The sequence below is a fragment of the Eschrichtius robustus genome, chromosome 8 (assembly GCF_028021215.1).
Source record: "Eschrichtius robustus isolate mEscRob2 chromosome 8, mEscRob2.pri, whole genome shotgun sequence".
NCBI lineage: Eukaryota > Metazoa > Chordata > Mammalia > Artiodactyla > Eschrichtiidae > Eschrichtius > Eschrichtius robustus.
In genome coordinates, this window is record NC_090831.1 from 68,646,478 (window position 1) to 68,663,948 (window position 17,471).

General features: G+C 41.4%; 1 protein-coding gene and 1 long non-coding RNA gene across 4 annotated transcripts in view; one reads left to right on the forward strand and one right to left on the reverse strand.

Moving 5' to 3' along the window:
- Positions 1-5,234, reverse strand: part of C1GALT1 (core 1 synthase, glycoprotein-N-acetylgalactosamine 3-beta-galactosyltransferase 1) — a 48,309-nt gene extending 43,075 nt beyond the window's left edge. For all 3 annotated transcript variants that reach the window (XR_011074843.1, XM_068550615.1, XM_068550616.1), the window contains exon 1: positions 5,014-5,234. Coding sequence is in view for 1 of the 3 variants with exons in the window: in XM_068550615.1 (XP_068406716.1) it covers positions 5,014-5,020 (7 nt within the window). In the remaining 2 variants the exon portion in view is untranslated. The remainder of the gene's footprint in view (positions 1-5,013) is intronic.
- A 260-nt stretch (positions 5,235-5,494) lies between these two features.
- LOC137768483 (uncharacterized) overlaps positions 5,495-17,471 on the forward strand; it is a 79,293-nt gene continuing 67,316 nt past the window's right edge. The window contains exons 1-2 of the long non-coding RNA XR_011074754.1: positions 5,495-5,782; positions 6,387-6,460. This is a non-coding gene — a long non-coding RNA (uncharacterized lncRNA). The remainder of the gene's footprint in view (positions 5,783-6,386; positions 6,461-17,471) is intronic.

Genomic DNA, 17,471 nt, shown 5'->3' on the forward strand with positions numbered 1-17,471 from the left:
GTTAATAAGGTGTAGTGGCTACTTTTTAAATGAGAAATGTAAGGAAAAAACAAACCCTAACTGAAACCGTAGATTAAATATGTATACATATATATATATACACACACATGTACATATATATGTATACGTATACATATACACACATACATACACACACACACACACACACACACACAAAGAGTATGTTTTCACTCTCATCTCTATCCCAGGTTCTCACCAAAGGTAACTACAGTTGACCCTTGAACAACATGGGTTTGAACTGCCCAGGTTCACTTATATGCAGATATTTTTCAATAAATATACTGGAAGACTTTTTTGAGATTTGTGACAATTTGAAAAAAACTCGCAGATGAGCCATGTAGGTTAGAAATACTGAAAAAATTAATAAAAAGGTATGTCATGAATACATAAAATACATATGATACTAGCCTATCCTTACATAGGCATCAGGTGAGTGATATTTAATATAGAATTAATAATGTGTTAGTTTTCCTGTTTTATAACTTTGTTTTCAAAGAATTACATTACCTTACAGGTACAGTATGCCCCACCCCCCCGTCTCTCCCTCCCTTATAATTTATGCTTCAGCAATTTTGAACTATTTACAGTTCAATAAATATCTCAATGCAGTGAGTTCCTCTATTCTTACTGTCTTTTCTGTCTATATAACATCCCCTTCCCTCCACTGTCCATACCCCAACCTCTGTAAATCCCATTAAGCCAGTGTTTCTTAACCGTGGCATAACTGACATCTTGAGCTGGATAATTCTCTGTTTGGAGGCTGTCCTGTTCACTGTGAGATGTTTCGCAGCATCTCTGGCCTCTACTCACTAGATGCCAGTAGCACTCCCGCCACTTGTGACCCAAAATGTCTTCAGACACTGCCAAATGAATGCATAAAATATACGTAGATTATATACTAGTGTATCCTTACATTCGCAACTGGGTGACTGAAGTAACTAGAGAAGGAAGAAAAAAGCTTACTTCTCACTACAATCCTGTGTGTTTTAAATTTCGTACCTCTTCTAACCTTTCCACCACTACCACCCTAATCCAAGCCACCTTTCTCCCTTCCTCTTATCCTCCCACTTTTTCTCTCCCAACTACTGCAAGAGCCTCCTAATCAACTTTTCTCTTTCTTCATCCTTGGCTTCTTCAATCCATTTTTACCAGTCCTTTTAAAAGTTAAATCAGATCATGTCACTCATTTGCTCAAAACCCTCCAGTGTCTTCCCAATGTCACTCAGAGACAAAACCAAAACCTTAAGATGAACCTCACACAGTCTGCCATCCTACCCCCCATGCTCCTCTCTTGCTGATCTCTCCTTCTAGTATTTGGTTTTTGTACGTCAAAAAGGAATAAATAGCAATTTCAAAAACTGAACCTATTACTATCTGTTCCCTTGCTGTGTTCTAACTTTGGACTCCTTGCTGTTCTTCAAACACATGAGGATCCTTACACTTGCTGTTCTCTGTTGGGAACACAACTCTCCCAGATACTCACATGGCTCACTCCCCAACTCCTTCAGGTCTTTACTTCTCAGGGGGTCTTCCCTGGCCACCCTATTCCTACTCACAGCACCTATTAACATCTAATACATTACATATTTTACTTACTCATCTTGTTTATTGTCTCTTTTCTCCATCTTGATCAGTGGTTCTCAAACCTGAGTCTACATCAGAATCACCTGAAAGGCGTGTTAAAAGAGTTTCCGAATCAAGAAGTCTGGGGAATAGAGCCTGAAAATTTGCATTCCTGACAAGTTCCCAGATGATGCTGAGGTTCCAGGGACCACATTTTGAGAACCAATGTTTTAGAATGTAAGCTCCATGAGAACAGAGATTTTTGTTCACCTATTCACTGCTTTACCTCTATGACCTGCCACATGCTAGGCACTGAGATAGGTAAATGAATTTACTCTGTTCCCAAGGCACCCTCTGATTTGGTCTGCTATATGGTGCTAAAATTTTACTGAATACTGTAAAAGATAAATTACATGACTGTAATGAGTTAAACTGTGTCCCCCAAAAAGACTGGGGTTGAAGTCCTAATCCCAGGAGCTATGGATGTGATCGTATTTGGAAATAAGGCCTTTGGAGAGATAATCAAATTAAGATTAGGTCAGCAGGGTGGCCCCTAATTCAATATGACTGAAGTGCTTACAAAAAGGGGAGAACACCATATTAAGACAGAGACACACAGGGAGAATGCCATGTGACAACAGAGGCAGAGACTGGTGTGATATAACGTCAAGCCAAGGAACGCCAGTGACACCTGAAGCTAAGAGGCACGGAACAGATTCTTCCCTAGAAGGTAGAGCATGGCCCTGTCAACATCTTGATTTCAGACTTCCAACCTCCAAAACTGTGAAATGATAAATTTCCGCTGTTTTAAATCACTCAGTTTGCTGTACTTTGTTATAGCAGCCCTAGGAAACTAACACAGTGACCAAAAATGCAAATGACTACACCAAGCTGTATAATTTCAAGTCTCCCTATTATCCAACTTGCACCAATTTGTTTTAATATATAGCTTTCATTGTGAACTAATCAGACTTCCTGTTTCAGAATCTCCCCAATTTAATACCGCCTCTCTCTGCCCTCCATGTGTCCCTTCAATGTGCAAGTCAGCTCACACTACAGGTTCTAGATAATGTACTCAGATTTTCTTTTTGATTTCTCCTACCTTCCTACAGGCTACCCTATTTCACATACAACAGCTTCTTTATATTTTTTTCTTCAAGGGACACTTCTTATTCTCACACATTATAGATTTTGGCATGTATTTTCCCATAGGACATCTGAATTAGTTATAAACTGAAAATTTAAATACACATTCGATACACATTTAGACTTCAAAATAAAATGCTAACTTCTCCTTTATGGAACAATTCTCCATTTTTTCCCCCTTATTCTAAGAGAATGACCTTAATCCCACTTAGGTTTGGGTAAAAGAATTTTGCCATATTCTTTCCACCTTGCTGTGGTTTGTACACTAGCCTCTTTACTCAAATCTCAACAAATCTTCTAAAAGTAACATGGTTGTACTGGGAAGCTTAAAATTTTAAGTGAATCTGAATGAAATTTCAGCACCAAGTCCATTTTCCATTTACTGTTTGTTTACAGGTGCACTGTCACAAGAATTCCAATCAATGATTTCTTCACACAGAAACTCTAAATTACCATGGTTTATAAAGTAAGCTGTATAATGCAATTTTTATCTTAGTGAGCACAAGTCAATATACAAATTGTTAAAAGAGTTTATATATACAAATAGTATATAGCATATACCTAAATGACACACTTTTCTATTTCTATGACTAGATGATCATTAATTGATATGTACTCCTAAATGACTTTGTGATAAAATTCTAATAATTTCTGGATACTGAATTTACTCAGAAATATAGACTAGTATAATCTATACCCTAAAAAAACCATATTTAAGAAAAATACCTATCTTTAAATGGGTAGTAACCACAAAATATTTTTAAAATGCTGAACCCTAACTAAAAAGATCAGAAAAACACAAACTCCAAGCAAATTTAAGAGAGACATCTAATTGTTCTCCACTAGTACTAAAATACCATACTCTCTTCCTGTGAAGAATTTTAAGTGAGTCATTCTTTCCTTACTAAATCACTGTTTTACTTAACATATGGTAAAAAGAGTTAACTGTTTGGTAACTTGAAACTTTACACTCAAACTGTACATTAATACACACTACCACTACGGCTGTCAGAAAATAAAATAAGTATGATTACTATACACAATACTTAGAACACACAGCACCAAGTGACATTTACCTGATAAAAGTGTGGAAAGTTGCAAAAAGTTAGTTTTACCTCCTAAAACCTCAGATTCCCACCGTCTAAACTAACACCAGAATCAAACAACTTGAAATTATGCACGACACCTTTTCCTGGCACCCAGGCAGAGCTATCACTGCCCGGTTTTTGGTAAATGAACATATTTCTGTTCGTTACACATTGGCCTAATTACTCTATTGCATTAAAGTTCTAACTTTATAATTAACTTTTAAAATCATAAGGAAACCAATTCATGGTTAGGATAATAGTTTTCAACCTGAAACGCTTTAAAAGGATATACCACAATAACTATAAGGAATTGAGAGAACGAGATTATAAATCTAGTCAACTTTTCCAAAGCTTGTGATGTTTTGTCATTTGAAAATAATAATAAAGGGAGAGGGTAAGAGCTGGGCAAGAATAAATCCCCACCCCTAAATTTCTTGCGTATACAATATATCCAAATTCAGAGCTGTAAAGCCAATTTGTCAGCACCTACTAATCCCATCACACTTGGTGGGGAAGGGAGGAGGGAAGGAAAAAACTCCTTTCCTCGTCCTCCACGCAGCTAGTGCCAAAAAACACACCTGCCTCACTAGAGGCAGGGAAATTTAAAAGAACAAATCGGCCACAGACAAACCTGCTGGTCCAAGAGAGCCCTGAGGAAGTCCCCCGGCACTTGCGGAAGGCGCCCGCTCGCTGGGCGCTGGGGCGGCGCGGCAGCCCGGCTGCTCTCCTGGAAGGTGTCCACACCTGAGCGCCCGCAGGTCCGCAGGGAGAGGGCCCAGCGGGGCACGACCGCTAGGTGCTCAAGCCGCGCGGTCCGGAGCGCAGCCCGTGTCTCACCGTCGCCACCCGACGGCAGGCGGCGCGCGAGGAGGCGAGGGGCACGAGAGGGCAAAAGGGAAGGACCCACGACCCAGAGAAGGCTACATGTCAACAAAATAGCGGCCCGGAGGGCAGGCGGCCCCAACGGCAGTTCGCAGAGGCGCCGGGAGCAGGAAGTGCCCCGTGCCTCCCTCAGGAACCCGCACGTCCCCAGCCCCGGCGGCGACTCCGAGACACCTGTTTGGCGGCGCCGGGGGTGGGGTTCCACCCTCCACGCTCCCCCACTCACACACTCACGCTCCGAGAGGGGGAGGGCGAGGGCGAGGGGAACCGAGACATTGGACCCACAGTCTGAGGGCGCCTCCGCCGGCCGTACCTGACATCAGCCTCGGCTCCCTCTTGCCCCTCCGGGGGGGCAGAGAGGGGGACGACACGAGACCGGCGACCCTCGCTCTTCTCGGCAGCCGCAGAAGTGGCTCGTGGCTGCTAGCCGGGGCCGCCCGCTGCCGCCCAGATTATTCCCCGGCAGCGGTGGCTGCTGCGGCGGCGGCAGCAGCCGAGGCGGGCCCAGCGCGCGCTCCCGCCCGTTCGCTCCGCCCCTCCCCGCAGCGCGTCCGGGCCGAGGCCGGCGGACAGCGCAGCCGCCACCCAGGGCTCTCCCAGCGCTGACGTCGCCGCCGCCGCACCAGCCCCAGGGAAGGGCGGAGCGAGAGGGGGCAGGGTGGGGCGGGGCTACGACGACGTGTAGGCGCGGGGATTGGCAGCCGAGCGCACGCCCCGCCCCTGTGCGAAGGGGTCTGGGAAGTCGGGTCTTCTCTGAGCGATAGTTGCAGCTCTCTTGCGGCTCCTCGCTGGCGGCCTCCGCCTTCCTGATCCTGCTCTAGGGTTTTGCGTTAGCTTGCGGACCTTGAGAGGAGTTAAAAGCAGTGAGACATCAGGGACCGAGACTGCGGATACCTGAGGGACCTTTGTCTGAGGGACAGGGTCTTACCCTGCAGGAGTCTTATGGCCTCTAGCCTGCTCTTAAACAGTTCTTTTTACCCCTGTTATGCCCCCCTCCCGACTCTCTTTACTCAGTATCTCTCTGGCCTTAATGAAAGGAAACACAGCAAGATGAGGTGCGCGAACTGTTGTTGCATAACCAGGTATGTGAACCCGCAGGGGCTGAAAACCCAATTAGTGATTCCAAAAAGCCTCCTGAAGGCACACGTGGTCTTTGGTTCTGTCATTACTTCACTGCTGTCAGGCAATGGCCGGAAGAGCTTCCTCGGATCCTTGCAAAACCTCACCCCCCCCCCCCTTTAGTTGGCAAAGGGACTTTGTATCAGAAAACAGTTTTTGGATTAGAGCGAGGAGTCCTGGTGCGATTGAGGCAACCCCACAGCAGTCAGGAGGTGGGGTAAGGTCTTGACTTTATTAGTGTTAACCGTCGTTTACAAGGCCTAGCCTGAGGGTGAGAAAGCTCCCCTGCTTCCTTTAAATGCCCTCCTCAGCAGTTCTTTAGTGCCTTGGCCTCTGGGCTGGAATCTTGGTTCCCTCCACCTATTAGCTGTGTAGCCTTGGCAAGTTACTTAACATGTCCGGGAGAAATAATAACGTTAGTAAGGTATTGTTGTTGGCCACCCCCCTTTAATTTATTTACATTCAGCTTTAGTGTAGTTTAGCAGGATATGCGGTTAATAAATCCGAAAGAATCTTCCAAAAGAGTTTTAAAACATCTAGATTCTTATCCAAACCTCATTTTTTCAGATGAGAAAACTGAGGTCAGAAAGATAAACTGAGAAGCCCGTTCTGGAAGAGAAGTGCAAGTATCTGATGTCCAGGTTAGTGCTCTTTCCTGGGCCCATGCCTCCAGACTTCTCTCTTGGATCCTTACCTCCATCATTTTCTTTCTTCCCCAGCCTCACCCCCTTTCCTTCCACAGCCGCTGTGAAACAGGGAAAAGAGACCCTTCAGAGGTCAAAGTGTTCCAACTAGAAAGCAAAACAAAACAAAACACCTCAGAATTCTTATTTTAATTTTATTAATATTTATAATGAATAAGGAATAATATTTTTCCAGTGAGCAAAGATAAGAAATCCTTCCAAGGATAAGCTCAGATATAGCATGTCTAATATAATTTTCTTAGTGGCAAGAAGGTATGTTGGTACAAACAACACCAGATCAAATCAGCCCCTCCTACCCTTCAGGGTATTTTTGAAAATAGCTATTATTTTCATGAAAACAATACATACTTATTCAAATACAAAAAAAAATTTTCCAAATCCCGTAATTCAGAGGTAACCATTTTTAAAAGTTCATATTATACTCGTCCAGACATCTCTAAGAATAAAAAATACATAAAGATATATAAATACAATGTATGATAAACTGGATTTCATTACGTACACAGTTCTTTTCTCACTGAACAATATATCATGAATAACATAATTTTTAAAAGTTGCATAGTGTCCATTAAGTGGATATACTATCATTTATCTAACCAGTATTCTATTGATTCATTTCTGTTTTTTCTCCAAATGTTTACTATTTTAAACAACTCTGTGATGAGCTTCTTAATGCACGTACCTTTGCACAACTGTGCAGCTGTCACCTTGAATAAATTCCTGGAAATGACATTCATGTCAGCCAATTTTTCTTCATTATCAACTAGAAAAAAGAAAGTGTGATTACTTTGAATATAATTTATATGTGAGACTCAAAATGACCAGATTCTCCCATTTGAAACACAGGTAAACCTTGGACAGTATGTTTGTCTGTCTGGTGTGGTGTTTCAGTAATGTATGTCAAAGCTCCTTGGAGCAGAATAATGTGTGTCAAGGCTCCTTGGAGCAGGGTGATAGACACTGATAGTTAATTAAACCCTTTCTTTCTTACTAGCAGAACTCTGATTTTTTTCAGGGTGACAGTGTGTCCAGTTAAAAATATTTACTTCCTCAGTCTCTAATAAGTCATGGTTTAGCCATGTGACCTGTCAGCAAAATGAAAGTAGATGTTGCTAGGAGAGGCTCAAAATTTTATGGAAGAAATTATAGGCCATTGGACCTATACCTGTCCTTTATCTTACTTGGAACAGTGACATGATGCTAGAGGTGAAGCAGCCCTATTTCAACCGCAAGAACAAGATAATAGCATAGGAAGCCAGAGGGGCCTGGGTTCATGATTGCTTTGGAGGGTCAGCTTACCCAGCTCTGGACTGCCCACTTCTGGATTTGTTGTTATGTGAGGGAAAATAAATTCCTCCTCTTTAAGGTCTTGTTGTTTGGGTTTTCCGTTATAAGCACTGAATGAAAGTCCTAATTGACATAAAAAGATAGGAAAAGTCATTATTTATTTAGCACTACATGTAGAATTTTTTAATGGACAGGGTAAGATGAAAATGGGGGCACAAAATGGAAACAAGCAACGACAAAAAACCACTCTCTAATAAACTTAGTTTTCCTTTAAATACCCAAATATTACAATTAGATTAACAAATCTTTCTGTAATAATTAGATTAAATTCTATAAGTTAAATTATATTTACTGGTATAGTAGTTTTCAAATATGTTCACAGGTTCTTTCATACTTCTTCTTTCAAAAGTGAAGCTTAATTCCCCTCACCTAGAGTTTGGACTGTACTTAGTGACTTGTTCTCATGAAGAGAATATAGGAGTGCTGTAGTGTGACTTCTTAGAGGAGACTATAAAACATATGCCAGCTTTCTTCTTGCTCTCTTTCTGGGATTGTTCGCTGGGGAAAGGTAGTTATGTCATAAGGACACTCAGGAACTTACAGAGTGACTCATGTTATGAATAATTAAGGCTTCAGCCAGTTAGGAACTGAGGACTCCTGAAAACAGTCATGTGAGTGAATTTGGAAGCAGATCCTCCAGCCTTAGTCAAGCCTTCAGATGACTGCATCCCTTGTCAGTATCTTTATTGTACCCAAAGAGAGTTTGTGAGCCAGAACCACTCAGCTAAGCCACTCCCAAATTCCAGGCCCTCAGAAACTGTACAGTAATAAACGTCTGTTGTTTTAAGCCACTAAGTTTTGGGATAATTTGTTGTGCAGCAAAGATAACGACTACAGCTGGGTATAACAGAGCCTACCTAGCACAATGCCTGACACATTTGTAGGTATTTAAATTTGTTGCTTGAACGAGTAAACAGTTGAATCAATATATCTTTTTCACTTAAAGGGTAACATACAATGCTGGTATTATTTTTGATCCCTGACACCTGTGTTATGTAAGGTTTTTCTGACATGATCATAGGGAGATCAATTGTGAATCTTACTGAGATCTGAACATTGACAATCCTGGAAGAAACATATAGTGAATAAAGCAATGGAACCCTTGAGACATGAATACTGCTCCCAGTTTTATCAGTGATTAGCTGAGTAGCAAGTCACCTAAGCCTTCTAAATCTCAATTTCCCTATCCATAAATTGGGGGAAATAATCCTGACTGGCCTCAAAAGGTAGTCAATGTGATTATATGTGACAGTATCATTCTTTTAATTACATTAGGTTTGTAATGTCTATCCTACTTTTTTTTTTAATTAATTAATTTATTTATTTTTGGCTGCGTTGGGTCTTCATTGCTGCGTGCGGGATTTCTCTAATTGCTGTGAGCGGGGGCTACTGTTCCTTGCTGTGCGTGGGCTTCTCATTGCAATGGCTTCTCTTGTTGCGGAGCACGGGCTCTAGGTGCGTGGGCTTCAGTAGTTGTGGCATGTGGGCTCAGTAGTTGTGGCTTGCGGGCTCTAGAGCACAGGCTCAGTAGTTGTGGTGCATGGGCTTAGTTGCTCCACGGCATGTGGGATCTTCCCGGACCAGGGCTCGAACCTGTGTCCCCTGCATTGGCAGGTGGATTCTTAACCACTGTGCCACCAGGGAAGCCCTGTCCTTTTTTATTTTTAAGCAATTGAGTATTAAATATTTTAGGTGTGTATAACATTGATTTTTCTTTCAGGAAGTGATAACTAATAACTGATTTTACTGTGTACCTTTGTAAAATATTAACATCATTCATAGTAAGCAGTTAGGATTTAAGAGTATGGCAGGATGGTAAGTTATTATATGTCAGGTCTAACTTTATTAGCCTGTTGAAATATGATTGCACTTTAAAAAGAATACATAATTATGACTGGCTCCTTTCTCTTTTCAGGACTTAATTTGTAATTACGGTTGGGTGTGTGCCCCTCTTTATGGTAACAGTGGTAGTTAAACATACTTAGTAATAAACATACATTTAACCAATAATTTGGTCTGAGTGTAAGCGTTTATTCTAGAGCAAAATTACACCCAAGAGCAAGAAAATAAATGGTAGAATACACGTCTTTCTCTTTCAGAGAGGAAGACTTGGGAATGAAAGGGAAGGCTTTATATAATGGAACATCAGAGGTAAAGAATATGCAATTAGAGACAATGCACAATTTGGCGGTGTGACTAACTCCAGAGGTAAATATATGAGGATGAGTTAAGACAGAGCTTCAGTGTAAGATTCAAGTCTTGATAATGTAGTGGATGAATTATCGAAACTTCCTGGTTTTGTTGTATTTTCTTTCTTGTTTTCTGCTATTCAGCTGTGACTCTAAATCAGTTGAAACTACTGACTCCTCTAGATATCAGATTATTTGTGATTTTAGTTGACCCTGGCTACCTCCCATCATTATTCACTTGAATAGGAAGAAGAAACGTAGAAAAAGAGACAGAGCTTTCTTTTCTGGAGATAGTGTGCTTTCCAACGGAGCTTCTCATCTCATACTGAAAATTCCTTCCAGGTTACAGTATTTTCATTCTGTGGAACCTAAGAGAGCATTTTCCAAACAGTTTTTATTCCTTGCAGCTACATCTTCACAAAATCAACCAAGATTCTGAGCCAGTTGGAAAGGCTAGTGTTACTTTCTGGATTGACTGACACGTGAAGGGGATAAAGGTGGAGAACGGAGCAGAGGGGGAGATAAAGAAAAAAGGAAAGTCTGGAAAATACTTTTAATCTCAAGGGAAGAAGACTCAGCATGACTCACAACATGTTAGCTTGAAAGCAGAGACTGCCTTGTGAGCACTGAGGAACCAGAGAAATACTCAACTTAGAAGGTTGGGCTCCCTGGGGTTACCCTGTGTTCCTCTAGTTTCCTGGAATAAGACTCAGAATATTCCTTAATTATATTCCCTGGTGGCTCAACAAAAGCAGAAAACATTTGTTGTAAATGGAGTAGGTGATGCTTTAAAATCCGTAAGCGGTAAATTATTTATAAATGCGTTTGTTACCTCTGTGACTGTAAAGAACTGACTTACAAATTTTAGCTGCATAACGTGGCACAATTCTTTTCTTCTTTCTTTTAAGTTGTATTTAAATGTTTTTAAATCTAAGAATGGATTGGGGTTGATATTTTGTTGGGTTTCTGTCCATCATCCATTGAAAAGCACCCTCTTCCTCTTCCTTTTTCCTCCAGTTCCCATCTAGAGATTTGGTCCCTACAGCCATGTTTATATGATAGGACCCTTCTGCCTTCTTGATTGGATAGAGTTTGATCCTTGAAGGAATCTGAATCAATCAGATTCTCTCCTCTGAGAACTTGGAATTGGAAGAGAGGTCTTAGTTTCTCTCTATTGAACCCTGAAACTGTAACCCAGACAGGGGCTTGTAACCCAAACGTGTGAACCCAAGATAAGGGGAACCCATTGTACAGGGAGAGAGAGAAATGAAGCAGACTATCTGAGGAGAGAAACGACCCTGAGCTTTGGTGATCTCACAGAAACAGAGAAAGAAAGGGGAGAGTGTCATTTTTTTAGCTTCTCACAGACTTTTCATGACACCCGTCCCGCAAATGGCCCGACTGCTCTTGAGTTCCATGAATCCCTCCACTGTATTCTTATATTAAGTTACACTTTTTATTGTTAAGTTAGAGTGGATAATTTTTCCATTCTTTAGAATACATTTCATCACTTCATTTAAGAGCGATCTAAATAGTTCTTTTCATATATAAGAATTAAAAAGCGTTTTGAAAGCTTTGGTCTGAGGAATAACATAAAACTTATGAAAAACACAAAAGCTTCAGTCTTTTGAGTAAAAAGAGCAAAATGGCAGAGTAGGAAGCTTCCCGCTCTTGTTCTCCCACAGAAACATCAAAAAACAAGCAGAAACAGTCAGAAGCAATTTTTGAGAACTCTGGAAAACAGTTGAAAGTTTACAGCAACCAAATGAGCACTGAATCAATAAAAAGGCACTTCAAAATAGTAGGAAGGGCTGCTCTCGCCTTTTGAGATGGACCGCACTCTGTAGAGTTTCTTTCTTCCAGGGCCTCTCGCCTTCTGAGATGACCCACACTCTGTCTGTGGCATGTGTATCTCCCGAAAGAAATCTGGTTTCCTGCTTAGTCCTCAGTGCAGAGCCTTCTCGCCTGCCTGCTTATATCCTTCACAAGGGTCCTATATTAATAAATCTACTTCTTGCTTATCCCTTTGCCTCTTGCTGAATTCCTTCTGTGCTGAGACTTAAAGAACCCGAGTTGCATTGAGTCCTGAGACCAGGTGTGTGGTTTCAGCTGGGAGATTGTGGGTTCAAGTCCAATCTGGAGTGCAACTGGGTTCAAGTCCCATCTGAGGTGTGATTGGGTTCAGAGTCCCAATCTGAGGTGTGCAGTTTCATCTTTGGAAGGCCACATAAGAAACTGGAAAGAGTGGCTGCCTCCAGAGAGGTGACCAGTTCCCCAACCAGGGATTGAACCTGTGCCCTCGGCAGTGACAGCACAGAGTTCTAACCACTGGACTTCCAGGGAATTCCCTAAAATTTTATAATTTGGTTTATTCATAAGTAATAGAGAAAACTTTGATATCTGTAATGTACATTATGTGGCAAAGTTTATCAGCCCTGCTATTTCCCAATCAAATTGATTTTCTGCTATCTTTATTTTATGAAGTGTTCTGCCCATTAAATTCAAAATAGCTGTGAAAAAAAGGTAGGAAGATTTTGTAGTGATTTACTTGTCCTTCCACTACCTCTGCCCCTGCATGGGGACAGCCTTATAAAATGTCAGTAGTCTTAAAGTGGCAACAGTCTTAAAGCAGCAGTGGTCATAAAGCTGTTGCAGTCATAAAAAGGCAGCTATCTTAGAATGGCAACAGCCCATGTTCCCACTGTGGGACTGTTTCCATTCTGGAGGGAGCAAAACTGACCCTGTTCACACATTGTTGTAAAATCTGTTCTAATCTGTTGGGGGGTGCTGTACACTGAATTGTGTTCCCCAAAATTCATATGTTGAAGCACTAATCCCCAATGTGACTGTGGGGCCTGTGAGGAGGTGATAAAGGTTAAATGAGGCAATAAGGGTGAGACTCTCATTCAATAGATTTAGTGTCCTGTAAGAAGAAGAGACACCAGAACTCGCTCTCTCTCTTCCTCTCCATCATTTGAGGACACAGTGAGAAGGCAAACTAAATTGGCAGGTACCTTGATTTTTTAATTTCTAGCCTCCAGAACTGTGAGGGAGAAACTTCTGTTATCTAAGCTATCCAGGCTGTGGTATTTTGTTACAGCCGCCCAAGCAGACTAATATGGGGACAACCTAAAGGACGGATGCTAGGTGTTCCACTCTGTCTCCCCTAATTCAGAACTCAGGAGAAAGAGCTTGAAAATACTGCAAGCCAAATTAACAATCCTCAGACACTTGGGGCAGAGATTATGGTTGAAACATACAGTAGACTGTCTAAGGCAAAAACTGGGGAGAGTTTCTTTGGGAAATTAGGACATTTAAAAGCAACTATGTATACACGGGGATTTAGAAAGCCGTGTACATGCCCAGGGTAAGACACATGCTCAGAAAACACCTGAGAAGACCCTAAGCTTTTCCTTAGGCTGATCCCTTGGCACAGTGCAAGCCTGGCAAGTTGAAGATCAGAGCCAATTTGCCAAGACTTATAGGTTCCTAGCTTTCAAAGAAATTTCTATCAAAACACTAGCTGAACACAAGCTAAGGAACAGAGACTAATGACCACATTGACAAAGAATGCAGTCTTTGCAGTAGTAGTTTGGGAACAACATTGAACAAACTGACTGCTACAGCCTTCAACAACCAAAAAGTAGCAAGCCCTGTGAGAGGGAGAGAATCTGACTTCCAGGTACCATATTACAATAGAAACTAAATAGTTTTCATCAAAAAAAATCACAAGGCATACAAAGAAATAAGAAAGTATGGCTCTTCCCAAGGAATGAAATAAATTGGTAGAAACCATCTCTGAGGAAGTCCAGACATTGGAATTACTAGACAGAGATTTTAAAACAACTGTGTTAAATATGCTCAAAGAACTAATGGAAAATATGGACAAAGAACTAAATGAAATGAGGAAAAGGATGTATGGACAAAATTAGAATATCAATAAAGAGAATTATAAAAAGGAACTAAAGGAGGATTAACCAAGATGGCGGAGTAGAAGGACGTGCTCTCACTCCCTCTTGCGAGAGCACCAGAATCACAACTGGCTGCTGGACAATCATTGACAGGAAGACCCTGGACTTCACCAAGGAGGATACCCCACGTCCAAGAACAGAGGAGAAGCCACAGTGAGACGGTAGGAGGGGCGCAATCAGAGTAAAATCAAATCCCATAACTGCTGGGTGGGTGACTCACAGACTGGCGAACACTTATACCACAGAAGTCCACCCACTGGAGTGAAGGTTCTGAGCCCCACGTCAGGCTTCCCAACCTGGGGGTCTGGCAACAGGAGGAGGAATTCCTAGAGAACCAGACTTTGAAGCCTAGTGGGAATTGATTGCAGGACTTCTACAGGACTGGGGGAAACAGAGACTCCAATCTTGGAGGGCACACACAAAGTAGTGTGCGCATCGGAACCCAGGGGAAGGAGCAGTGACCCTTGGGGAGACTGAACCAGACCTACCTGCTGGTGTTGGGGGGTCTCCTGCAGAGGCGGGGGGTGGCTCTGTTTCACCGTGGGGACAAGGACACTGGCAGCGGAGGTTCTGGGAAGAGCTCCTTGGCGTGAGCCCTCCCAGAGTCTGCCATTAACCCCACCAAAGAGCCCAGGTAGGCTCCAGTGTTGGGTTGCCTCAGGCAAAACAACCAACAGGGAGGGAACCCAGCCCCACCCATCAACAGTCAAGTGGATTAAAGTTTTACTGAGCTCTGACCGCCACAGCAACAGTCAGCTCTACCCACCACCAGAGCCTCCCATCAAGCCTCTTAGATAGCCTCAACCACCAGAGGGCAGACAGCAGAAGCAAGAAAAACTACAATCCTGCAGCCTGTGGACCAAAAACCACAGTTACAGAAAGATAGACAAGATGAAAAGGCAGAGGGCTATGTACCAGATGAAGGAACAAGAAAAAACCCCAGAAAAACAATTAAATGAAGTGGAGATAGGCAACCTTCCGGAAAAAGAATTCAGAATAATGATAGTGAAGATGATCCAGGACCTCAGAATAAGAATGGAGGCAAAGATTGAGAAGATGCAAGAAATGATTAACAAAGACCTAGAAGAATTAAAGAACAAACAAACAGAGATGACCAATACAATAACTGAAATGAAAACTACACTAGAAGGAATCAATAGCAGAATAACTGAGGCAGAAGAACGGATAAGTGACCTGGAAGACAGAATGGTGGAATTCACTGCTGCGGAACAGAATAAAGAAAAAAGAATGAAAAGAAATGAAGACAGCCTAAGAGACCTCTGGGACAACATTAAACGCAACAACATTCGCATTATAGGGGTCCCAGAAGGAGAAGAGAGAGAGAAAGGACCAGAGAAAATATTTGAAGAGATTATAGTCGAAAACTTCCCTAACATGGGAAAGGAAATAGCCACCCAAGTCCAGGAAGCGCAGAGAGTCCCATACAGGATAAACCCAAGGAGAAACACGCCGAGACACATAGTAATCAAAGTGGCAAAAATTAAAGACAAAGAAAAATTATTGAAAGCAGCAAGGGAAAAACGACAAATAACATACAAGGGAACTCCCATAAGGTTAACAGCTGATTTCTCAGCAGAAACTCTACAAGCCAGAAGGGAGTGGCATGATATACTTAAAGTGATGAAAGGGAAGAACCTACAACCAAGATTACTCTACCCGGCAAGGATCTCATTTAGATTTGATGGAGAAATGAAAAGCTTTACAGACAAGCAAAAGCTAAGAGAATTCAGCACCACCAAACCAGCTCTACAACAAATGCTAAAGGAACTTCTCTAAGTGGGAAACACAAGAGAAGAAAAGGACCTACAAAAACAAACCCTAAACAATTAAGAAAATGGTCATAGGAACATACATATCGATAATTACCTTAAACGTGAATGGACTAAATGCCCCAACCAAAAGACATAGACTGGCTGAATGGATACAAAAACAAGACCCATATATATGCTGTCTACAAGAGACCCACTTTAGACCTAGGGACACGTACAGACTGAAAGTGAGGGGATGGAAAAAGATATTCCATGCAAATGGAAATCAAAAGAAAGCTGGAGCGGCAATACTCAAATCAGATAAAATAGACTTTAAAATAAAGAATGTTACAAGAGACAAGGAAGGACACTACATAATGATCCAGGGATCAATCCAAGAAGAAGATATAACAATTATAAATATATATGCACCCAACATAGGAGCACCTCAATACATAAGGCAACTGCTAACAGTTATAAAAGAGGAAATCGACAGTAACACAATCATAGTGGGGGACTTTAACACCTCACTTACACCAATGGACAGATCATCCAAAATGAAAATAAATAAGGAAACAGAAGCTTTAAATGACACAATAGACCAGTTAGATTTAATTGATATATATAGGACATTCCATCCAAAAACAGCAGATTACACGTTCTTCTCAAGTGCGCACGGAACATTCTCCAGGATAGATCACATCTTGGGTCACAAATCAAGCCTCAGTAAATTTAAGAAAATTGAAATCATATCAAGCATCTTTTCTGACCACAACGCTATGAGATTAGAAATGAATTACAGGGAAAAAAACGTAAAAAAGACAAACACATGGAGGCTAAACAATACGTTACTAAATAACCAAGAGATCACTGAAGAAATCAAAGAGGAAATCAAAAAATACCTAGAGACAAATGACAATGAAAACACGACGACCCAAAACCTATGGGATGCAGCAAAAGCAGTTCTAAGAGGGAAGTTTATAGCTATACAAGCCTATCTCAAGAAACAAGAAAAATCTCAAGTAAACAATCTAACCTTGCACCTAAAGAAACTAGAGAAAGAAGAACAAACAAAACCCAAAGTTAGCAGAAGGAAAGAAATCATAAAGATCAGAGCAGAAATAAATGAAATAGAAACAAAGAAAACAATAGCAAAGATCAATAAAACTAAAAGTTGGTTCTTTGAGAAGATAAACAAAATTGATAAGCCATTAGTCAGACTCATCAAGAAAAAGAGGGAGAGGTCTCAAATCAATAAAATCAGAAATGAAAAAGGGGAAGTTACAACAGACACCGCAGAAATACAAAGCATCCTAAGAGACTACTACAAGCAACTTTATGCCAATAAAATGGACAACCTGGAAGAAATGGACAAATTTTTAAAAAGGTATAACCTTCCAAGACTGAACCAGGAAGAAACAGAAAATATGAACAGACCAATCACAAGTAATGAAATTGAAACTGTGATTAAAAATCTTCCAACAAACAAAAGTCCAGGACCAGATGGCTTCACAGGTGAATTCTATCAAACATTTAGAGAAGAGCTAACACCTATCCTTCTCAAACTCTTCCAAAAAATTGCAGAGGAAGGAACACTCCCAAACTCATTCTATGAGGCCACCATCACCCTGATACCAAAACCAGACAAAGACACTACAAAAAAAGAAAATTA